General features: G+C 38.9%; 1 protein-coding gene across 3 annotated transcripts in view; it reads left to right on the forward strand.

The window, feature by feature from the left end:
* Positions 1-24,963, forward strand: part of N4BP2L2 (NEDD4 binding protein 2 like 2) — an 88,761-nt gene that overhangs the window by 48,596 nt on the left and 15,202 nt on the right. For 2 of the 3 annotated variants that reach the window (XM_014521109.2, XM_025207085.1), the window contains 3 exons: positions 16,312-18,098; positions 21,326-21,411; positions 22,046-22,091. In XM_014521109.2, coding sequence (XP_014376595.1) covers positions 16,312-18,098; positions 21,326-21,411; positions 22,046-22,091 — 1,919 coding nt within the window. The remainder of the gene's footprint in view (positions 1-16,311; positions 18,099-21,325; positions 21,412-22,045; positions 22,092-24,963) is intronic. The other variant, XM_025207086.1, reaches the window with a different exon arrangement.

Here is a 24,963-nt window from a genome sequence, read left to right on the forward strand (position 1 = left end):
CCCAACTTTCTAGTCTGGGTCAGCATTAGTTCAGTTTGTTAACAGTTCAATCTATGCAGCTTAGCAAAACCTGCAAAGATTGAATTGGTTCCACCTTGGGCTTTTTGACTGTCTGTACTTAGACCTGGTGCTTATCTTTTTTTTTTTTTCCATGGCTACAAAAAAAAGTTTGTCTTCATTTCAGGTAAGAAACATAAAAGATTTCTTTTATTCCTCCAGTTCGTGAGTTACCCCATGCTCAGTCTTACCTAATTGTTTACTTGGTTTTAAACTTTAATTTTTTGTTCCTTTTAAACTCTAGTATAAGCTCTTACCTTTGGAAGGAATCTGTTTTGTTTGGACTCCTCTATCCAAATGTATTTTTTACTACTTGTAGAAATTAAGTAGCTCAAAGCTTTATTTCATCTATTTCAGATTTTATCTAATTTCCATCATATTGAAATCTACCATATTTTCTTGAATCCAAGATGGTTATTTTCACAAATAAGTATGGAGGGGAGTGGGTGGAAAAAGCCTTGTCTTAGATTTGTGTACTGGCCCAGGGGCAGGTGGCAGCTCAGTTGCAGCTTTGAGCCTGAACTTGGGGTTGAAGCCAGAGCTGAGCCACTACCAGCCCTGAGCCAGAATGCCCCATCCCCTGAAAAATGAGCTGTGTGATTGGTGGGAGTCTGAGGGAGATGATGGGGTAAGAGGAGAACCTACAGCCTGTTCCCCCACCACCCCTTGTCTTCTGTGCTTGTCCCCCCACCATGCCCTGCATCTCCCTTCCCTGCTCCCCCCTGCAGCCTACCCTCTCTCTCTCCCTCTCCTCCCCCCTACCTTCTGTCCAGCTCCAGTTCTTCCACCTTGACCCAACCCAGCCAGGAATTGCTGCCTTTTCTCCCTGTCTGGAGTAGGCCAGAGCTGCCACTTTTGTTTTCAAAACATAGGAAAGCGTTTGTTTTAGGGGCGTATGAAATGGGCTGTATTCAATTCAGATTCAGCCCAAATTGGGGACAGTGATTCAATTTGTTGGTTCGGATCACTGTTCCAATTTGATTCAGCTGAATCTGAACCTGAAGTGTCAATGCTGATTCAGAGAATCAACAGTTTAACTATAGACACAGCTTTAAATGTTTTTTCTACATACCTTGAGGTACCAGGCGCAGCTCATGAATGCTGCAATGCTGGGGTGGATGGAACGTTCCACAGGAGCGTGCGCCACCGAATCTCCACCGAACCGAATCAGTGACTGAAGTTTTGCACAGCCCTAATTTGTTCTAGAACTGATCACTGCAAAACCTACTAGAAACACCTATATTTAACAATGATTCCCCATTGGTGATTACGACTTGCAATCTGTCAGTCTGTTACTAATTAGTTTAATTTATCAGTATGCTTTATACTGTATTATACTGATATTAACATAAAATTGTTGCGCTATATAAAATTGAAGTATTTTTACCTATGCCGTGAATTAATTTAGGAAAAAACCCAAAACAAAGTTGCATCTGTTAGGAAAGCCCTGTTTTTCATAAATCTATGTTGATTGCCATTAATGATATTCCTCTTAATTAATTTAATCCAACATTAATCCTTTCATTATTGTCTCCAAGATCCATGTCAGGCTCTGCACAATTGCCTGGATATTCCTTCTCATCCTTTTTTTGAATACTGACATACTACTGACTTTCTCAATATCCCAAGGTTTATTGAAAATGTTATTAGTGCAAAAGACAGCTCTTGAGGCAGCTGTCTTGGAGCTCTTGGATACAAGTTATTTAGTACTTGTATTGTTTATTTTTACTACGTGGTGTTTAACATGCTCCCTAATTGTTCATGGACTAAAAAGTGCTACATTAGCCATCCCTAAAATGAGTAAATTGATCTATTTCTTTCCAAATAATGAATACATTTTTTCTGCCTTTCCTGTATCTTATTATTAGAGATTTGCTATCTCCGTTTAGTAAGGGTCCTGTATTGTTAGGATTTTCTTAGTTCCTCATATACATAAAACTCTTGTTAACTCCCAGTTTTCTTGCTTTGCCAACCACCGATTTTTACCTTGTTGTCCTTTGCTTCCATTATTTATGTTTTGTGTTTCATAAATTCTTTTTCATATGTATTGCTGGGTATGATTAATTCCCCTTAAAAACAAGTGCATACATTATGTGGCAAGATTTGAATAATCATTAAGGTGTTTTTCAGCTAAAATATGAAGTGAAAGAATTCAGTTTTCCTAGAATTATAGAAGAATAGGGCTAGAAGGGACCTCAGGAGGTCATCATTCTAGTCCAGCCCCTTCCCTCAAAGTAGGATAATTTCTGACTGACCCATCCCAGTCAAGTATCTGTCTAAATTTCTCTTAAAACCTTTCAAGGATGAAGATTTTGTAACTTGTCTAGAAAATCTGTTCAAATGCCTAACTATTCTTATAGACAGAATGTTCTTTCTGATAATCCAGTCTACCATATTTACTTACATACCACATGCAACTTTTCCCCAGAATTATCCTTCCAAAATTGGGGTGTGTATTTTAAGTGGAGATGCTGCTTTTCTGCCTGCAGTAGAAGCACTGCACTAGGAGTCCTTCTCCACCAAAATCTAAAAACAATTGCCCAGCAGCAGCAGTGGCATTCTATTCAGGCAGCTGAGGGAGTTCTTCACTCCACAAGTGTTAACACCCCCTCTTCTTTTTGATGTTCTTTGTTCCACTAATTAAGCTAACCTTACTTTTGGCAATTTTGCTGTCGGCAAACTGGTTACTTTTGTCCTATTTCACAGCCCTACAGACTGTTTTTGATCTTCAAATTTATAGATCTACCCATGGAAACCAGTCTTCAGTAGCAGCTAACGGTTTGAGCTGCGGGGTGAGTAGTAAAGGGACTGTGAGTGAGCTGAAGTTTAGGCTCTGTTCCTGCTCTGTGCAGCCATCATTCTGGAAAAATCTTTTTTCTTCATTCTGCCTTCCTGAAAACAAGATGTCTTATTTGGGGAGTTTGGCATGTGAGAAAATACGTTAATTTTTCCCTTGCAGCAATTTAAGACCATTGCTTCTTATTCTATCTCCTGTAGCCACAGAAACTGTGATCTATATCCTCTTTAAAACCACCCTTCAGGTATTTGAAGTTTGTTATCAAATCCCTACTTAGTTTTCTCTTCTCCAGACTCGATAATCCCAGTTTTCAGCATTTCCTTATAACTTGTGTTTCCCAGACTTCTAATCATTTTGTTGCTTTCCACTAGACTTTCTACACTGTCCATGTCTATATTTGTTTGTTTATATTTAGATTTTACCTTCTCTTTCTTGAAGTGCAGTGCCCAAAACTGCACTCACCAGTGCCAAATATAGTGGAAGAATCACTTCAGTTGATTGGCAAGTGACACTCCTGTTAATACAGCTTAGTATGTCACTGGCCTTTTCTGTACCAAGAGCACATTGTTGGTCCATATCCATTTTATGGTCTAGTGTAACTCTCAGTTCTCTTCTGCATTATTCCCCAGTTACTTCCTAGCCTGTATTTGTGCATACAGTAGTTCTGTCCTAAGTATAGAATTTTGTACTTGCCCCTATTGAATTTAATTGATTTGATTTTGAATCTTTCCTCCAATTTATCAATGTCATTCTGAATCCTAATCCTGTCTTCCAAAGTTTCTGAAAATTTGTTAAATGTGCATTCAATCCCATCCTCCAAGTCATTAATGAAGATGTTAAAAATATTGGACCCAGGAATGACCCCTGGGGAACCCCACTCAATATCTTTTTCCAACTAGTTGTCAAACCATTATAATGACTCTTAGAGTATGGTGATCTAACCAGGTATGTATCCACCTTATGGTAGTTTCATCTAGACTTTATTTCCTTAGCTTATTAATGAGGATGTCATAAGAGACAGTGTCAAAAGCTAGAATTGGGATATCGCATCCACTGCTCTCCCCACTTCCACAAAGCCTGTCACCTTGTCATAGAAGGAAATCAGGTGCCCAGGCATGACTTGCTCTTGGTAAATCTGTGCTGAATGCTCTTGATCACTTTGTTTTCTTCCAGGTGCTTAGAAAAAGATTCCTTTAGGACCTATTCCATGACCTTTCCAGGTATCAAAGTCAGACAGACTGATTTTAATTCCCTGTTCCCTTCCCTTTCTTAAAGATGGGAACTATATTTGCCCTTTTCCAGACATGCAGGACCTCATCCCATGTCCACAAGTTTTCAAAGATGATCATCAATATCTCCGAAATCACCTCAGCCAATTACTTTGGTATTACAGCCCAGCTGACTTGGAAAAATCTAGTTTCTCCAAGTAATCTCTGACCTGTTCTACTTCTCTAAGCTACTTTTCTCCATTACCCTTGCTGCCAATTGCACTTGTCATTTGGTAGCCAATCTTATTCTTACTGAAGTAACAAGACAGTGGGCACGTCTACACAAAACTGACTGCATGGTAGCCCATGACTACTCTTCGGTACCATCGCGAGGCAGGAAGTGTGACACGATGCTACTGTGCAGTAGTCACAAACTACTGCGTAGTCAGCATCACAAGACAGCCGTTCCTCAGCTCAACTGCATAGTAAGTCCAGTTACTGTGCAGTCATTTAGTCAGCATCTCATGTAGATGCAGTCATTGAATACTTCAGCCTTCTCTGCATCCTCCATTTTGTATGATCTCCACATTATCCATTACTGTGTCCAGAGTAATTTTATTTGCTTGGAATTCAAAAAAACATTTCACCAATTTTTTCATAATTTACAGAAAAATGGTATCCAGCCTTTAGAGTGAAACTGATGTAAACCAATGTATAAGGTAGGATTATAAGGAAGGCTCATAGTGGAACCTTAATTTTCCATGTTCTGTCTGTAATAGACTAGTGAACAGCTGTGAGAGAGGAATTACTACTTGATCCTGCTATGGGAGACAGATTAATATTTTCAGTGTTCTTTTGTGTGCACTAATGTTTTTGCTGAGAATGTCACTTTGCTGCTAGAATTAATGTATCACCACCTAGCAGTGGTGTAAGCAAGGCTTCAAAATGTTTGTAATTTAATCACGTATATTGTTTAGGTGTTCTCAAAGCAAATCAACACAGCATGGGAGTAAAAATATACATGGTCCCTGCAGTCTTATTCAGATGAATACTTTAACCTACTCAGCAGTACTGGTGAAGAATTTTTTCAGGATAAGAGATAGATAATGTCTCCCTTCCTGCATTTCAAGTTCTACTTACTTCCTTGCACTATTGCATTGTATCTCTTTTTTTGGAGCCAGTGCATGAGCATGTAAAATCTTCAGGCAGCAACCAGCATGCATCCTACTAACACTTGAACTTAACTGCATCTTCAGTATTTCCACCAACTTCTAAATAGTAACATATTTTTTCAGTCAAGATTATATTTATTTGCAGCATTAGATAATAGATGTTTGGGGGTTATAATGTAAAGAGCAGGCATGGGACAATCATCAGTTAATGGGATATAGGACTGACCAGTAATGCCAATGACTCTGCCTCTCTTCTGGGCCTCAAGGTCTTTGATTTTATGATGTTTGCAGTTGGAAAAGTATTTGCCTTTAGCCACCTAGAAGCAGTAAAATGACTTAGCTCATTTTATTACCTTCATTAGATTTCCACTTTAAAAAAAAAGCAGTCTTCTGTTTTTTATTAATTTAAATGCTGGGAATATCTTTGAGAAAATGCACAAGGGAAAATCTTTAACTTTTCTGGATTTTGGTGAATTCATTATTTACAAAATAAAACCATTGTAGAATTTGATGCGAGACTAAGTATGCAAAGCATAAAGAGCTAGGCATTAGAACAAAAGCTACAAAAATACCTTGGGAATGGTAGGGAGAAGCAGATTTATGACTTTTTAAATGAATACTGAAAGTCCCATTTGAGAGTTGATGCAGACCCCCAAAAAATCTATTTGTATGTGGTTTGGGTTTTTTTGGTCTTTTTTTTTTCCACAGCAAGCTAGAATAAACAGTGTTTATTAGTTATTTGCATACTTACCTATGGAACATCCTTTAAGTGGCAGTGTTTCCTATTTTTTTATTGTTGTCCCATATATATGCTGCCTCTGAGTAGGCTGTAAGAGAGCTCTCTTGAGTAAGGGTAACACATTTCAGCTCTCTTGCCTGCCATTCAGAGCAGGGAGTAAAGTAGATCAGGTGTACACCTAAGAGACAACAATGTGCTTTCTGGCATATTGCTGGTATGCACAGACAAGACTATGGACCATTCCATGCTGTTCTTTGCTGTTCATTACAACTTGCTGTAAGTGAAGGGGATGTATGGACCCTGTAAATCTACTTTCCACTTCTGCACTGTGATCCATGATGAATGTTCTTATACTGCCATAGTGCTATGTTAGCTCGGTCACAATTTGGCCCAGAATAAACCCAATTTGGTCCCCCCTTGAATGACTTCAGAAATCAAGGCTATGTTTTCAAATTAAGTAGTAACGTTAGTACAGGAAAATCCCTATTATCAGGCATTCTACTATCCAGAACACTCTACTAACCAGAATTTCCAGCCAGCCAGCTGGATGCGGGGGGGAAAGCTTGCACACGGTGGCCGCTGCCACCACCTACCACCACCCTGTGAGGGGGTTGCTCTGTGTGCGGCCACCACTAGCCCCACAACCCTGCTCCACGTTTGGCTGTTGCCATTCTCCCCTCCTCCGCCCTCCCCGCTCCACATCCATCCGGAAACCCATACTTCTTAGGTAACTGGCATTTTTAGGTATCCGGCACCCCTCATTCCCCACTCATGGCAGATAACAGGGATTTTATTGTACGTTACATTATTTTGTGTTTGTTCATAGATGTCAAGGTGCCTTACTGAAGTGAGTTTTATCAATCCCATTTTATAGTGAATTGAAGATGTATCAAGCGAATGGCAAGGCTAGGTATACAGCCCAGGTCCCCTGATTTTTTTTTTACTTTTTTTCTAACCATTAGCCATGCCCATGTGACCATTTTTACCATCTTTTGTCCAAAGCTTTATTTTAAGGGTGGGTTGCCCAGTTTAGTCCTTTTCCTTTATATAGGAAAATACAGTTAGAGCAGCGCATAATATTCCCCCAGTGGAAAGAGTAGACTTCTTTTTGCTGTCTTAGTTCCCTATTCTCTTGTCTTGGAACAGTTCTCTTGGAAAAACTGCCCTTCCATTTGGATTTTATCTATCAACTATTATATAAAATTAGCATTTTATTTTTTCTTATTGGAAGAGACAGCATAAAGGTTGGGTGCTGCCTGGGAAAAGGTCTGATTAGATGGACAGAGTCATTAAAAGGAGGCAGCTTGAACACCAGGATGAAATAAGGCAAAACACTTTTTGTTGAAGAAACAAATGGACCCAATGGAACTTACCTATCACAAATGAGACTGCTCTAAAAGAGTTCAGACTTCAAAGGATTAGGGAGATGATAAATTTCTTAAATTGTAGATGTACTATGGACTACATATACAACTCAGGCTCTGAAAATGGAAGTATATGATAGACCTATGTGTACCAGTAATTCATTCCTCAGGAATACTAGTTTGTCTTCAGCAAATCAAAAGACCAGATAAGTAAAAGGGGGAGGGGTGGGGTAATGGTTTTATGCAAAGGGGCCTACTCAGTTTATATATAACTTGATCTGAAGTCTAATTTGATCCTGTTGGATGGTATAAAACTTCAAATACTTCTTGCATGTCATACTTTTGTATTTCATTGGTGGCAGGTGGTCTTGAAAGTGACTTTTGGTATCTTCACTTAAAATGATTTGCTACTGGGCAGAAATTAGCCAAGACCAGTGAGTTCAAGGTGGGTTTTGTGGGTTGGTCAAGTTGTTCCATGTTTGAAGGGTATGAGGAGGATTCTTTCTGTAAGTGAGACATTGGTTGTTTCACTTAAGCAACTGGGACCATTTATGTGATTCTTCCTCAAATCGAAAAAGACAGCAAGTCTGCTTTAGTTTTTGGCTGAATCTTCAGAGTGCCCAGAATTTCATGTGGAGTGAATGGCTTTGGACTCGAGAAATAAAACAGATCTGTTCACTGACTAGCCTTAGAAGACTGAATTCATACAGGGGAATAGGATGATCACTTTCCAAAACACTGGATGTTGGATTCTACTCTAGCTAGGAGGTAGTCCGGTAAAGAAAAGTCCCCTGGGCATGGATTGGTCACGGTGATCGTATGCCATTCTCTACGAGTGTAGTGTGTGTGTGAGAAAGAGAGTGTTATCCATTGTGCCTCTGAACTATAAGTTTTTCAGGGCAGCACTTTGTTATTTGCATGGTGTAATTGATTTGTTGCACAGACCAACTGATGATCGTATAGAAATGTTAATCATTGGAACAGAACCATCAGCATCAGAACAGAGCAACCTCCCTTAATGTAAGAGACAAGTGTTGAAGTCTGATTCTGCATTGTTGGGATGGAGTGCAACAATAGATTAGTCAGAATAGTGAACAGTTAATTATTTCTGGTTTAATCCAGTTAGTAGGATCCATTCTGATCAACTGTTTTGTAAAATTTAAGAGAATAAAATATTTCTCATGACTAGTTTTTAAAAAGTCTTTAAGACAGGAATTTTTTTAAATAGATGGAAACAGAAATCCATTTATCCTCTACATGTTTTGCATGCGTTTACACATCCTTAATTGCCAAATATTTCACTAGGTTTTGGAGAAGGAAATTATTTTAGCCGCCTCTGTTGATCTTAGAGTTAAATCATATACAAAAAAAAAAGATTGGTGAGCTAAGTCCAATTTTGTGATTTCCATTTCCGTTTGTTGCTGAAGTGAATTTAGACTGAGGAAGATTTTGTTAAAACATACATTTATAATCATATGGAGAGTGCGGGATATTCAAGTGTATATCTTAACAGAGATAAACAAACACTTTAGTTCTGTGGGGTACACCCATTTTAAGGTACTCAGGCTTAGTTACAATAAAAACATTTCTCCAAATAGTTTATGCTCTAGCATGAAATCTTATGTACATGGGAAGAATTTAGTTTTGATTTGCCAATTCTGTTTATACAATTCATTTCTTGCAGTAATGACACTGTTTTCAGGTATCAAGCAGACACTTATTTTTGGCATATGGTAAACTTGATGCTTCTAAAGTTTTAAGGCTGTCCGATTAAATGGACTTTTTTATTTTTGGCATATGTCATAAACGTAGGGTACAACTTTCCTATATATTTTCTGTCTACTGTACCTCAAATATGAGTAAAGTGTGTCTACCCTTTCAATAGAGGGCTTTTTTTGAACACCGATTGTCAATCAGAATGGACTTAACTGTTTGTTTGCGTCTTAGCTAGCACCACCGATTCATATGCATCACAGTAATGGTTCTAAACAATTTCAAGAGTACCTCTTGCTACTTTATCAAGAGCAAAACAAAAGTATGCAAAATAGCAGCAAATAAAGGAGAGATCCCTGCTTCCTAATAAAAGATTTACTGTTTGGGTTGGCTTATTAACAAACTTTGAACCATCATTGTTATAAGTTAAGTTAGAAAAGCAATATCTGAATAATGTAAGTGAAATTACTCGTTTGAATATTTTCCGTGATTATTTCTTGTGTTCTGTATTTGGTTTGGTTTGTTTGGGTATGGATGGTTTATTTGTTTTTATACAACCCAAGTAACAAACTCCTTTTTTTTTTTCTTAAATGAATAAAGTCATCTCCATGCTGGTTTTCTTCAGTATTTCCATGTGCCGTATATGTAGTTTTATGATGTGGACAACTCTCTACATAAGTTTAGGATCATTTAAAAAGACAAATATGTCTACTCATTTACTTTGATTATTATCTAGTGCTAAAACCTTAATGTAAGGAGTTGGATAAATGCCAAGAAGAAACAACATAAGCAGAGTGGTGTCATCAGAGTATGAATATTACAAATGCATTGCTTTAAAAGGCAGTATTTGGACAAATTCTGTTATCAAGTGCAGCAAACTGGGAAAGAGAGGTGAAGGCCATGGTCAGGTGTTTGATCTAGAGCAGTGTGGTGCCCAACCTTGCAACTCTGGGGGCTGAATGAGTGATGTGGGAGGAGTTTGCAGGCCCTTGTCCTGTGGGCCATATCCCACCAGATTGGGCCCACTGCCTTAACCCTGGTCCCAGTCCCACATGCACCACATTGGTCTCACCACACTGAATCAGGTCTGCCACCCTGGCCCCAGCCCCTGCACCCAGGGCCATGTCATTTGGCTCACGGGGCTTGGAAATTTGGCAGTGGGGTAGCAATGGCAGCATTAATTGCTACTGCTTCCCTACCATCAAATGTCCAGTGCCTTTGGGAGGCTTTTTTTTCCCCTTTCCCACTTCCCTGGCCTTTCTTTAGGAAAAAAGTGTCAGACTTTGGCTGAAATGATGAGGAGGGGAAACTGGGCATTTATCTTATCCTGTTAATACTCTTTTGCATTCCAACGAGGGTCTTGACATGATAAAGTTGGCTTAAATATTTAACATTCAGTGGAATGTTTAATACTAGTATGTTTATGTTCCCATCTGTGTTGTACCCTACAATCTAGTTTAATGGTTGTATTCTGTTCAGTTTCACAAGAAGCAATTTAAATGAAAAAAAAGCATTCTTCAAATTCCTGCTTCTAGAATGTCTGGTCCTAGTTTGTTTCTTCTTGCATTCTAAGTTACGTCCTGTCAGAGTTTTTTCCCTGCCTGTTTAATAATGATGACAGTGGAGTGGGTGGAAGAAAGGGCTAAATGCATGGGACTTTTGCACGTTTTTCTCTGACTTGTATAAACTTTAACAGTACTTTAGCATACAGGTCTGTGCTCCAAAGAAGCTGTTCTTTCATTAGCAGTGGATGAAAAGGCCCTGTCCCAGGTGATGAGCAGGAGATAGGTAAATCCTGTGCTCCTTTTTGGGTCCTTTAACCTTTAAGCTTATGAGTAAGGCCTTTTGCACATGTTCACGCAATGGTGAAATGGGATCTGATATCCCAATTCCAAGAATTGTGTCCAGTCATGCCCCACATGCATGGTAGGACATGTGGTTTTGGGATCAGGGATCAGATCCCACTCACAGCACTACTACTTGCTAGTGCAGGTGGAGCCAGGGATCATGATCTCAGGCTCCCCCTGCCCTGGGAAGTTGAAAACCAGGTGCCTGCAGCCCAGTGTGAATTGATGTGATTCCGGTCCTGGGATTAACAATCCTCTAATTGCTAGTCTCAGCCCTGGACTGCACAAAAGTGAGTTCAAAATTCTGGTGGGGTCCTGGGACTGGGACCAACAAGCAGCTAATTGTTGGTCTTGGCTATGGGATCTCACTGGAGCCAATTCAATGCCCCAGTGGGATCCCAAGACTGAGAACAAAAAGCAGCTGATTGTCGCAGGCTGGTTCAAGACTCTCAGCCCAGCTGCGCACACAGTTTTTTAAGGATCTGGGAGAGGTCCCTGATCCTGTGGTCCCCATGCACTGGAGATGTTAAAAAAAACTCTGTGCATAGCCACAGGGCTGTCAGATTGCTGGTATGGGGAAACTGTCCACCAAGCCCTGTCATGCAGGTAGTATCAGTCCTGGCCACACATTCAATTTTAAGGTATGATGGAAACCAGCCACAAAAATGTTATACATTTTGTGGAATATTTTTATGACTGGTTTTCCTTCTTGTTGTGCTATCTATTGCCTGAAGGTGCAGCTGGGTTACTATTCAAGACATGATTATTACATTTAAGATGAAATTAACCTGTTATGTCTACCAGGGGCCTGAGATACTAGAAACCCCCTTTAATCAGTATTTGAAATACTCTTAATACTAATGTGAAACACTCCTAATGAAAGAGAACAGAAAATGGGGATAGAGCTAATCCTGCAGCCTCACGAAAGGAGGATTCATTCCTTTGCTTCTGGATTTCTGCTGTTCTTGTACCTACGTATTGTTTAAAAGACTTTTGTGCTGTTGTGTTTATATTGCTTAGATCTTTTTGTGACAGCAAGAAATCAATTCATGCAGTTACGTAGGGCTGTCTGTTGTGAAACTAGGAAGTCCCTGTTCTGGTTCAAAAGACATTTAAGAAAGAAATTCACATCAGTCCTAGGGAATTGTGGTAGCATCCTGTGACATTCCCATTATCTGAAGAATAATTGGTCAGCTTTCTATCAGATTTAAATAAACAGATTCTCATTTTATTATGCACTCTAGAAAACTGCCCAGATACTCGAGCAATATAGATAGCTTTTATACCTCTGTGGTCAGAGAGAAATCTCTTCAGCTTGGTTCTAAAGTTCATTCCACAATTCTATATCTTGTTTAATTATAAGTTTGTCAGTGATTGGATCAAAAGGATGCCATGTTTCGGATCAGGAAGTACATTGTCTGCTGATGTTCACATAGTATGTTTACAACATAAATGCTGAGCAGGCATGGGATAAGTAGTCTTTAATTCTCTCAACACAGTAAGGCAGCAGTGAGCAACCTTTTTGCAGTGGTAGACAGATATGACTCAGCACACATTCTTGGTGGGCAGATGCCATGACCTGTCTGCCACCCATTCTCCCTGTCATCCAGGTATAACACAGACAAAGCTCTCTATGGCCCAGTTGTGGCCTGAGCAAAGACCCCTACTACCTGGTTGCAGCACAGCAGAGGTGGTGTGGAGAATCAATGGCAGTGTATCCCCACTCCCCTGGAACCTTTTCATCCCTCCAGGAGTGCACACCTCACACTTGGGAAATGTTGTGCTAGTAGTAGTCTTCATCTGGCTGTCAATTCAGGGGTATAAACTCTGTATCTAAGCATGTTTAATTTCTTAGACTCCAATAAGAACTCTCCCATTAGTTTTTCTTGCTTCATGCAGCAATGTTAAACTGTTCAACTGTCCGGTTTCCTGGTTGCTTTCTCCCTTCCCCCACACGCAACCTCCATAATCATGGTTCTTAGATGTTTGTTGTCCTTCCTCCCATGTCTATACTTCATAAATTTTAAGAAAAATAGAAACAGAGGAAGACCTAGATCTAGGTTCTAGTACCTCTAGTCCTCATTCTTTTGTGTCTGATCTGTTAGTATGGTCCTCCTACTGTAACTCATGTAAGAATACATTTTAACTGCCAAGTTCTCCCTGATACTGATGGAGTAATTTGGGAGTGTTTAAGGTGCATGTTGAACAGGCTCAGCATCTTTTGCTACCAGGGCTGTAGCAACTGAGCACAGGTGCAGCTGCTGAGAGCTGCTGTAGTATTTCTTATACTGCATACATATTTTCAAATGCACTCAGTTAAGTATCTGGCAGCTTGTCACATATACAAGGGAAGTGTTACTTTTTTGAACCATAACACCTTTCTTTTTCCAACTCCAGGTTCCATTTGAGCTCAGAATTTTCACCATTGTTTTATTCTATTTGATATCCAGCAAAAAGCACTTTTGTTTCTGTGGTGTACTTGGTAGCCATGTTGGTCTGAAACAAGAAGACATACAAAAAACTACAACCCTTGGTTCCAAAATAATACCTTTTATTAGACCAACTGGGAAATCACAAGAAAACTATCCTTTTCTGCAAGCTTTCAGGATCAAAGTCCCTTAGGCAGGCTCTGGGAAAAGTATAGATGATACAAGATGGTAAAAAGTCCCCATACGTGTGGAGACTTTTATACCTATAGGGACTTTTTAGCATCTTGTACCATCTATACTTTTCCCAGAGCCTGATGAAGGTGTAGCAGAAAGCCCCTTTTCCTCTTGCCTGCAGTTGCTCTCTCCTCCTTGGATATGTTTTTCCTCTTCTACCTTTTCTTCCTTCCTCTTTCTTTCACTTTAAGATAAGGAGTTGTGTTTTGAAATTTGTGTGTGTGCATTTTGTATCTCCCCTTGTATTTTGGTATTTTTATCTATTTGTGTGCCATGGCATTACTTTTGTAGCTTATATTTTATACTTCTCACCTTTCAACTTTCAACTAAATGTGTTTAGTTTCATAAGTAAGTTATACACTGTAACAACGTTAACAAGGGCAGGAATCAAACTGCCCTTCCCTGTATCAGGCTGGCCCCTGAAAGAGCGAGTGAATCGGTGATTGAATGTGTAACACGGTAGCAGGCAGCCATTAACATCTAAGAAAACTGCAGATCAACCAACGGAAGAACTCAATAGAAGACAATGTAACAACCAGGAAATCTCTAAACGTCACTGATCAAGGGCTAGAAGCCCTGGCCTGAGTTAATCAACGCTGGGGACCAACTTTTGGGCTGAATATCTCCAAATCGACCGCTCCCAGAGCCCTATGCAAAATTCATCAATGGACTCCCAAACCTGCACGTACATGCGGATGACCCCTGGGGCTGACAGATGCGATCTAGTAGCCACCGAGGGGGGAATTCCCATGAGGGTCAATGACCCCTGGATTGGGCAGACCTGAAAACTGGGGAGTCACCAAAGTCTGCTAAGGACAGATAAAAGCTGTGAAAAGTGACCCTCAGTGGCGCCCTCTTGAGCTCCAACTTGACCAGCACCCGACCTGTCTAGCCAGAAGGACCAGCCGGCGACCCCCTTCTGGAAGATAACACTATGCTGAAAGAAGCCTCAACAACAGACTCCAGCACCTGTGGGATAGGTATACCGGACTCTTGTAGCTTGCTTGTGTGTGTGTGTGTGTGTGTGTGTGTGTGTGTGTGTGTGTGTGTGTGTAAGGACCAACCCGAAGGTTTATGATTTAACTCATTACAGTGTTTCAATCCGCCTAATAAACCAGAATTTTAAGGATCCCGAGTTGGACATTTGTAGCCAACAAAGGGACTTTGATCCTGAAAGCTTCCAGAAAAGGACAAAGTCCCTTCATCAGGCTCTGGGAAAAGTACAGATGATACAAGATGGTAAAACTTCCCCATAGGTATAAAAGTCTCCATATGTATGGGGACTTTTTACCATCTTGTACCATCTATACTTTTCCCGGAGCCTGCTGAAGGGACTTTGATCCCAAAAGCTTGCAGAAAAGGACAGTTTTCTTGTGATTTCCCAGTTGGTCTAATAAAAGGTATTATTTTGGAACCAAGGGTTCTAGTTTTTTGTATGTCTTTTGTTTTTGTCATTTAGGAGAGCCATCTAAATGACACAGGAACAAAAGTGGACAGGTGACTGACTCCCTCTGCTAGTGGAGGGTCCCAAGTTATTCACAATTTATAGGCTAGGTTGTTTTATACCTATTTAAATTTTGTATGCATACTTAATATCAAAAGAAATTAAGTCTTTAGAATCTACTTTTGTCACTAAGGCCTACATGGGAAAATGTTCATTGAGGACTTCTCCAGTGGAGAACTAGCATTTTTGTATCATGAGATTTTAGTGAATGATTTCTTAGAAGTAACATGTTATTTGCATATATTAATTGGCTATTACAGGGTACAAGTAGGTCTTTATAGAAGTATCCTTTATGTCCTTTATACCCTATCCTGTGTCGTATGTTTTTCCCATTTTAATTTCAAATATTTTCTCTGATACTCTTATCTGGTGTCTAGCAGTGGATACAAATGTGCAAAAAGTGATCCATTTTTATATATAGGTCACCTATCTCTTGTGTCTGTTCACATGGAGTTATTCTCACTGCATTTTTGTTCTGTTAATGCAATTAATGGTACAGAATAGGATGGATTTCTGGAATAGGTTTTCCTTGCTATTTTTTTTAAGTTGTTAGTTTCACTATTACTTTATTAACAGCTAATTTGTCCATAGCATACTTGGATTATGGGGTATATGAAAGATGTAATTAAGAAACGATTTGGAAAACTGTAAAAAAATAATAAAACTTCTATATTATCAAAGGGTTTTTCCCCTGTAGTGTCTTCTGAATTATTGAGTCACTCTAATATATTTTGCCCAATAGAGGAACACTTGGAAATCAATGGGATATTTTAATAGAAGGAAAACTGAATATTTCACGATCTATTAGATAATTTTGACACTTCTGAGTACTGCACAAGATGGGACTTTGCAAAAGTACAGGTTATAAAAAAGTCCTAGTTATGGAATGACCAGTAAGGATCAATGAGACACAATTCTGAAAAATTTCTAGAGTTTTCCCCATTTACCCATAATTATGCCCTGAGATACTAATTAGGATAAAAAAAATAAGTGTAAACCAACTTAAGTTTTTTTGTATTTTAAACAGTTTAAATGCTTTATGAATAATAAAGTACATTTATACTATATGTCAAAAATATGCAGCTGTGGTACTGTTTAAAATTCAGTGTCACAATTTTAAAAATAGAATTTCAGCAGTCAGCTAAGCAAAACTATCAGCAAATGGTTACATCAAATATTTTATAAGCTGTCTCTCACACCTAGGCTATGGATGTTGTTTCATATTTTATTCTTTATCTTATATTTAGGGAAACAGATTTAAAGAAGAAACTTGGACACCGAGTGAACAAAACAAAACAGAGAAAAAAGCGAAAAAGAGGCAAAAAACAAAAAAATAGCCTTTTTAACATCAGGGAGAGAAAGTCAGATGGAGCACCTCATCATCTAATTCCTGCTGATCAGGAAACTTCAGAGAGTGAAGAGGAAGATTCAGAAGAAGAGAACAGAAAATCAGCTTGTACGTTCAATGGAGATGCAGGAGATCCAATAGGTGGTTGTGAAGATGGTTCTACTGGTGATGATGTTGAAAGTATAGAATCTACAAATCTTAAGAAAGAAGGTTTTCCTTTTGCTGTGTCTGAGACTTCAGCCACGTTTGACAATCCATCGAAAAACAACTTGCTTGCAGAAGATAAAAATCCACTTCTAATAAATTCAACATCCTTTTCTAATGATAACATAACTGAACATACAGCTGATGCACAGCTGACAGATGAAAATCAAAATAAAATCCTCTTGGAGAAAGAAAACAATTCATTAAAAAAAAATTATCAAAATTCTATCATAACAGCAGAACACAGTAGTGACGATTATAATACTGTGATGTTAAACACTGAAGACAAATGTAAATCAGGTCAAATTACATGCGGACCAAAAGAAAATCTTTCTCACCTTTATGATTTAAAAGAATCTGAAACTTCCATTGTCTTGTCCGATAAAAACATAAATGATAAACATATATCAAAAAGTAATAGGAATTACTCAAATGCATGGGCTTTTTTTTCAATTAATTTAGGTGATGAACAATTACAGCTGGACTCTGATAGGCAGACTTCTCTCTCTGCATGGCCTGAGAGCACCCATAAATTTATATGTGAGCAAAGACCAAAAAAAGTGAGGACACCCAAACAGACATATTCTGACGACACCGTAGAACTAGCTTATCATCATTCTAATGAAGAAATAGAAAAACAATCCAGTCAGCAAACATTCAATGAAGAGATTGTTAGTGTACCACGTGATAGCCTATCATCTTTGATTGACAGAAGAGAGAGTATTTCATTCCAAGAATCACAAGACACCTCCACAAGCAGCTTTCATGAAGTAAATTCTGAATATGCACCAGCTGTGCCAAAGAAAAAAACACGCAAAAGGATACTCAAATTGGCACCAAACTTTAATATACCAAGACATATTGCTATTAGTACAGAGGAAGGACAGAAGGATGTTCCTTTACAACATGATCGCTTATCAGAAAGCATTTTGGAAATGAAACAAAAGAAAGTTTTCAATAAGAAAAATGGAGAAAGGGATGACCAAATCTTTAAAATTCATGAATTGCAACCATCTTCTAATAATGATGAGCTGATAGAGTCTTCACCTAACTGTTATGTGAAATCTCTTTTGCCTGATACTTTGTATGATCGCATGGGACAATCTGGTGCTTCTTCAGTTCAGAAGTTTCCCAATAGCTTGTGTATAGTTTCTTCAACAACTGAGGAAGAAATCCCACCTGTTAAACAACAAAAGATATGTGATAAAAAAGAGGGTGAGCAAGAACAAGTCTCTTCTGAGGTCACAACTAGTCACCCAGATATCTTGTCTTCTGTTAAAGTCATTTCTGAATGTTCTGCAGACTGTATTATGTTTGAAAGCTGTGGGAATGGTATAGAGAAAACTGAACCACCAGAAGTCTCACAAATTGAAGATAAACAAGATTCTCTAGATGCTAAATCTAATGTTCTGGATCTTCCTTTATCATTAGGATTTGCTTTTCAGCTTGTGCAGCTTTTTGGTTCTCCTGGAGTTCCACTTGGTAATATTAACTGTTGTTGTTTCAAGCGTACGTGAAGATAAATGTCAGTTTCTCATTGCAGCTAGCAGTTACACATTTGTGACAATTTAGATGATGACCGGTTGCCAGTATAGATACTTTGATGGAATTAATTGGATCTCTTGCTCACTTAATTATATAGGCTACCGGTTCTTCGTTGAGCATTTTATAGCTGTGTACCCTTGTTGCATGCTGTTGAGTAATGCTGACTATTCACTAACTTTAAATCCAAAGAATGAGATCCTTGTAGCTATGCTGCAGTTTCAGCTGCATAAAGACATTATATTAAGTCAAATTTTAACCAGATGGTTAGGAAACTGCATGAAAACAAACATGAAGAGTGAATCTTTTGCTTCCATGTTTGTTTGCGTATTTCCTTGCTAGCCAGCATGTATTTCACTTTTTTAAATACTAGCATTCCAATACGAATGATGCACATCCAGAACCTATATTCCATTAACCTTTTCAGTGCATTTTAGGTACTTTTGAAAATTTTGCCCTGAGCCAAATGAATATGAAATTGAAGATCAAGCCCCAGATGCATATTTTTCTTGTGCTACGTATATTCTTTGAAGCATGTTATACACACCTGGAATGTCATCATAAAAGGCTAAGGCATATGCTGAGTTTAAATTTTCCTAGTGTAATTTTATTTAAATTATATGCTAAGTCAGGCAGGATATATCCCTCTGAATGAACAAAATATGTTGAAAGGTTAAACTGTCTTCCTAAGTGTGTGATCACCTTCACATGAAAGTAATTCTAGTGACGCATAGTCAGCATGGTTCTTCATGTGTATAACTGAACATTTGTCTAAGACTTTGTAGATCAGTGACTGCAGGCCCCTATTTAGACAGACAGTTATAAACATTTTACCTCTTATGGGGGCTTTCCTCAATGAAAATATTAAATTCATTTAGATTACAGAAACATTGCTTTGATTTTAACATATCATTTTAACAAAGCATATTTACAGAGAACCAAGGTTAGAAATAGATGCTGCTAAATGGAGCAATTCATCTGTGCTGTTATGTGTCACAGCACAGCTGATCCACTTCACTGGGCAAAAGACAGGCTGAGTGGGGAAAGCGCCGCAAGGTAATAGACATCTGCCTCAATAAAGCAGTCTATTACTACCTTTTGTCGTGTCACTGATTTTCATGTCATGTGGCACAACAAATGGTAAAGAAGTCTATTTGCTCAGCATTTGTGCCACCTTAAAATTTGTAATGTGGCACAAATGAGAAATCAGATGATATCTGTTTCCTAAGACACAGTCAAAAGCTACATGATGATTTAAAAAAAAAAAAAAAAGGTGCTTAATTTTAAATCCTTGAGTAATCCTTAATGATTTTTAGGTGTTAAGACTTCAGGTTAAACATGTGCTTAAAAGCTTTGCAGAATTGGGGATAAAATTAACAAACATGTTTTTGAAAATAGTTGATAATTAGTTTCTCTTTTACTTACCTGTCAAGACCACTAATTTTCTTGTAAAAGTTGATGCCATCACTAATGATGAGGACAATATAATTTCCTCCATATATTTGGTGCTTGTGAGGTCTCAGCTATTACTGGCAAATACCTTTTCCTCTCTTCAGCTATGGCTTGCAAGTGTACATCTTGGCTAGGGACAGACATTAAAAAAGCCTGAGCCTGAATTGTTTCAGTCTTTGCAGGTTAGTCTAACCTTGCCAAACTGAACCTGTTTGTAACCAGACAGACATTCTCTCTGGACTGAGGAAATTCAGGCACATGCCTGCAGTGGCTCAGGCTAGAAGCTGGGGGGCACTAAAGCAGCTCTCCCTTCCCTTCCATAGTGCTGAGCGGGGGGGGGAGGGTGGCCAGACCCTGGCAGAATGTTCTGACTAGGAAAGTCTGCCTGCACCATCTCAGGCTTTTTCCCACTAGCTGTTCAAGCGACGGGAATGTTGCCAGACCCCAGCTCCCTGCTAGCACTTTGAGGCAAAGGGGGGAGGCAGGAAAGGGGAGTGCAAAGCATGCATCTGCTGATGATACAGAGCTTTTCAGTCTCCCTCCCTGCTTCTTTATATGGTTTGTAGCAAACTGACAGGAGAACAAGCCAGCAGGGAGCTGATAAGTGTTTATCACCCTATCAGCAAAACAATAGCCTCTCTCCTAATGGAGTTCAAACTCTTCTTAAACAGCTTACCAGCCGACCTGTTGATTGGCTCCAAAAAGCCCTAAGCGGTCACTGTTCGGTTTGCCTGCCCCAGTGAAATTGGAGACATGCACACACACACACCTCTCAGCATTAGCTAGCATACTACATGCTTAGGGTCCATGGGGCTGGGGTCTGTGCTGTGAGAGATGGGAGGAAGGGGGGGAGGATCCTTGCTTCGGCAGCGAGCAGTGAGGGGGGTAGGGCAGGGGGAAGCCAGGCAGACCCTGATGTACTTGCAGTCTCTGCTGAAGCTCCAGCCAGGGAGCAAAGGGGAGGGGCCAGCCCTGCTGTGAATCGGAGAGCCCTGTCTGGCCCAGAGAGCATGCGAGGATGCTGGGGGAGTCTGGTTTATCTTAAACAAGCAAGGGGTCTGGGACAGACATTGCATAAACCAGTTTGAACCAAATCGATTAAGTCTGATACTACGTTCAAGCAGGTTTATCTCAAACTGGTTTCAGCCATTTTCAAACTGGTTTATGTGCACTGAGCATCTGTACTCTTACAGGTTTAAACCAGTTTCTGATCAGTTTATGTGTAAAATCTGTCCCTAGCCTTTCTGGGCTGGGGTCTTGTCAGATCTCATCAAGGAAACATGATTGGATATTATAACAAATTGAACCAGTAAATTCCAAACATGGATATAAGCTGGGAGTAGTGGTGAAGCCGTAGTAAATCAATGACTGTTACTTATCCCTTAGAGTCAGTACTAAACTAAGCTCTCTGTTTTAGGGGAACTTCTGTTGGAAATACTCTTTAAGAGAGATAGCACTGAGGCCCTGACCATTTATGATTGTTAAAGATACTATAGTTCTGGATATTGGTCCCAGTCTATTGGGAAATATTTGTATTGGCTTTAGGTTCCTTAAAACCTGGTATGTAGAAAACATATAATTCTGGGTTTTGCCTGAGCTGAGCTAGCAGCAAGTCCTTCAAATATAAACAATACCTGATAAAATACAACAATACTTCTTTGCTTAAAATGCAATAATATGAATAGTCATCCCTAAAATGTCTTGTTCTTTTGCAGAATCTTTGTTGCCAGATGATTATATAGTTCCTCTTGATTGGAAAGTATCAAAGATGATCTATTTCCTGTGGAAGACATCTGTGGAGGTATGAGTTCTACTTTTTCCCAAGCCACCTATAGTTTAGGAGCAAAGAGCAACCATTTCATTCAGAAAAAGAGATTATTTTAGCTGGAAGATCTCTCTTATAAATGCAAACAATTTAATGGACCACCTGCTGCAAGGCCAGGACTAGTTCTAATATATAGTCAGACTGAGAAGGTGTGAGGGGCATAGCAATAGAATAACTTAGGAGCCAGGTAAGAAAAATGAAATCTCTTCTTGTTGCTGTAGGTCCCTCCCTAAATCCCCCATATGAGTTCCTACTGCCCTCCACCATTCTTTTTCTACACCTATTGTGCCATGACCTGAGCATCTCCAGCTAACGCTATTCCTTCCCTGACATTTCTAGCAAAAATATTAATAGAGGTTGTGTTGCGTGAGTGAGTGACTGGGACTTGGCTTCCTTTACCTGGTCAGACACTGCAGTTTTGAAATAGGTTTTTGCTGCTGTTTACAGTAGCTGTTATTTTTTATGGCAATTTTTAGAAAATATGATAGGCTGCTATCATGAAAAATGACAGAAATCCTGTAAGTACAATTAATTAAAATTTGTTATGTAAAATGGACATAAATCTCACACCACATTTTCTTCCTTTTTATGTTGTTGTTATTTATTTTAGGAAAAACAGAAGAAGAATGGCTTTCAAAATGGGAATTCCTTGGTTGGTAAGCATAATTTCCTAAACAGAAAGCATATAAAATGTCTGTTTACCTGTGGAACAAACAATTAAAGGAGAAATGAAAAAATTTGAAGTCCCTGTATCCAAAGGAGTTGTTATGCTATTCTTTGTGTTAGATGAAGTATATTATACTTCAGTGTAGTATTAAATAGATGCCTCTGTATACAGTAGACAATATAGCCATTTTACAACTGTTGTGCAACATAATTTGAGTTTCCTTATGTTCTGAAACTTTCCATCTTAATGGATTTTCTTATTAAATACATTAAATTAAGAACTTTGAGTTAACATCCAGTTCAGAATAGGCATGAAAGTGAAAAACATCTTTTTTTAGGCTTTATTCCTGCCAAGTGCTAAGAGTATCCAACTTTCACTAAATTCACTGGGCACTAAAGATGATTAGTACCTCTTTGGAACAGGCTGCAAGTCAGTAAAAGAGAGTGAGGCTTGATAAGAAGTATCAAGAAGACTGTGTGAAGGAAATTACTGAAGTTTTCAGATGGAGATTCGTGTTGATTTACCCTTTCTCCATCACTTTCATCTCTTTGTGTGGCTGGTTGCCATTGGCCTGTAAATATTTTACTGTTTTGTGGCTTGGGAGCATCAAAAGCATTCCCCACTACAATTTTGTTGTCTTTGTGGGAGACTTGGTCTTGGGCAAGCCTCCCTCTAATCATCAACAGTATTATCTTACTGCAGCACTCAAGGTCTATGAAAGCAGCTGGAAAAAATGGCTTCTGGGATGGGTACCCAGAAGTTAGTCTTTGTCTTGACTAAGTTTAGGTGCATAGTTAGGCTAAAACACTTCAGGGTGCTGATAGATGTGGAGGACAAAAAAAAAAAGTGCTTTAGTGGAAGAAGCAGCATTAGATCAACCCAGCTCCACAGCGTCTTTATAGATGGGTTGATTTAGTGGGGCTTTTTTTGGTGTTTTTATCCAACTATAGATTGGGCACTCTAGTGGGCTCTTTTGGCACTTTTATCTAATAGCTGATTGGTTCGATCAGCTACTAGATAAAAGCCCCAAAAAAGCCCCACTAAAGCACCTGATCTATACAGACATTGGGTGAGTCAGGTCCAACTAACACAATGCCTCTTCTGGGTATGTGCTGGGCTTGGTGTGGGTGCGTGCAGAGTTTAAAGTAAAGCACCATTGGGAGGGGGAAAGAGGGGGATCATACATACATCTGTAACCAGCCTTAGTGTTTCAGATTGGTAAAATATGTAGATTTGTAGTGAAATAAACTGTTCCAGAGATGTTATTTTACCTTGACACAAACAAATGGCAAACTGTAAATGTACTTCACTTATCTCTGGCAAATCACAGTATTTTTTTAGTTGATACTACCACTCCTCAGTATAAAGAGTCAAGAATCTTATGAAACATTTCAAGAAATGGACCTGTTTCACATGAAATAGTAAAGAATGTCATGACTCACACAAGTGCTTGTTGCCCAGATACCATATCCAACCTATCTTAAATGCCATCTTGAATAGAGAAACTCAGCATGAGAAAAAATGTAACAGTTTATAAACCTATTTATCTCATTCTTATGCATTAGGTTGTTCAAAACACCTGAAGAACAACGATTTTTTTGCATTCATTTTCATAAAATGATTTTAAAATAGTACCTATAGACATCCATCTCTGACTTTATCTACATTCCCCCCCCCCCCCAAAAAAAAACCCAAACAAAACAAACAACAACCCAAAACTGATTTAAGGAAAGAGGACAATCAAGAAACTATATGTTTTTAATCAGTCAGTGGACAAACTACAATACAGTAAAACCTGGATGGTCCAGTGGACAGAGCACTGTACTGGAATGCAAGAGATGGGGTTCTATACTCAGTTTGGTTACTGACTTCATGGGAGAGCTTGGTTGAGTAAATTCCAGTTTCTACATTTCAGTTCTCCTTCTGTAAAATAGGATAATGTTACTGACTGTCTTTCTGAGACATTTTGCAGATAAATTATACTCAGCAAAACTTATCCTCTTTGTATATTAGACGTATTCTATGGCAAATTGCTAATTAAAAATAAAGTACTAAGAACTGTAAAGAGGAAGGACTTTGGGACCAGCCTATTGGATGCAAAAAATAATAATACCTAGCTCATATATTATGTTTCTCATCAGTAGATCTGAAAGTACTTTTACAAAGGAAAAAACATTATTACCCCATCTTTAGAGATGGGAAAGCTGAGGCACTAGTAAGTTAGGTAACTTGACCAAGGTTATCCAGCAGGCCAGTAGCCAAGCTAGAAATAAAACCTCAGTCTCCCTGTTTCAAAAAGCTACTGCCAATGTGCGAGTTAGCTATGAATATGCTGGAGTTTGCTTTGTCAATATTCTCTTTCATAATTACCAATTGGAACATTTTCTAATAATGTACATTGTTTATTATGGAATATAATCTGTGTCAGAAGGAAACTAAACAAACAAGCATTGGGTTGGAACAGTACTTTGATGTTTATTAATTTTAATATTGATTTTCTTAAAAGGAAGTTTCAATAACGTACTTTCCCCTCTAATTTGTATTGCTGATTAGCTTAAGAACTCGGTACGTTTGGAGCTGTAGGTCAACAGGGCGGAGCTGTTACATTCCAATTGTTATATTTAGACAAGCCATGAAAGATAAAAATGTAGCAAAACTACTCCAGGCTTTAACCTGCTTCATCTAGTAGGGCTGCTGACAGACCTGAAAAAACAGAAAAAACAAAAACCACACTTTAGTGGATGAGGCAACACATTAGTTCAGCCTGGCTCTATAGCATCTGTATAGATCGGGTGCTTCAGCAGGGCTTTGTGGCACTTTTATCTAAGGTTGATTCAATCAGCTATTAGATAAAAGTGCAT

This window comes from Alligator sinensis, unplaced genomic scaffold (assembly GCF_000455745.1).
Source record: "Alligator sinensis unplaced genomic scaffold, ASM45574v1 scaffold406_1, whole genome shotgun sequence".
Lineage (NCBI taxonomy): Eukaryota > Metazoa > Chordata > Crocodylia > Alligatoridae > Alligator > Alligator sinensis.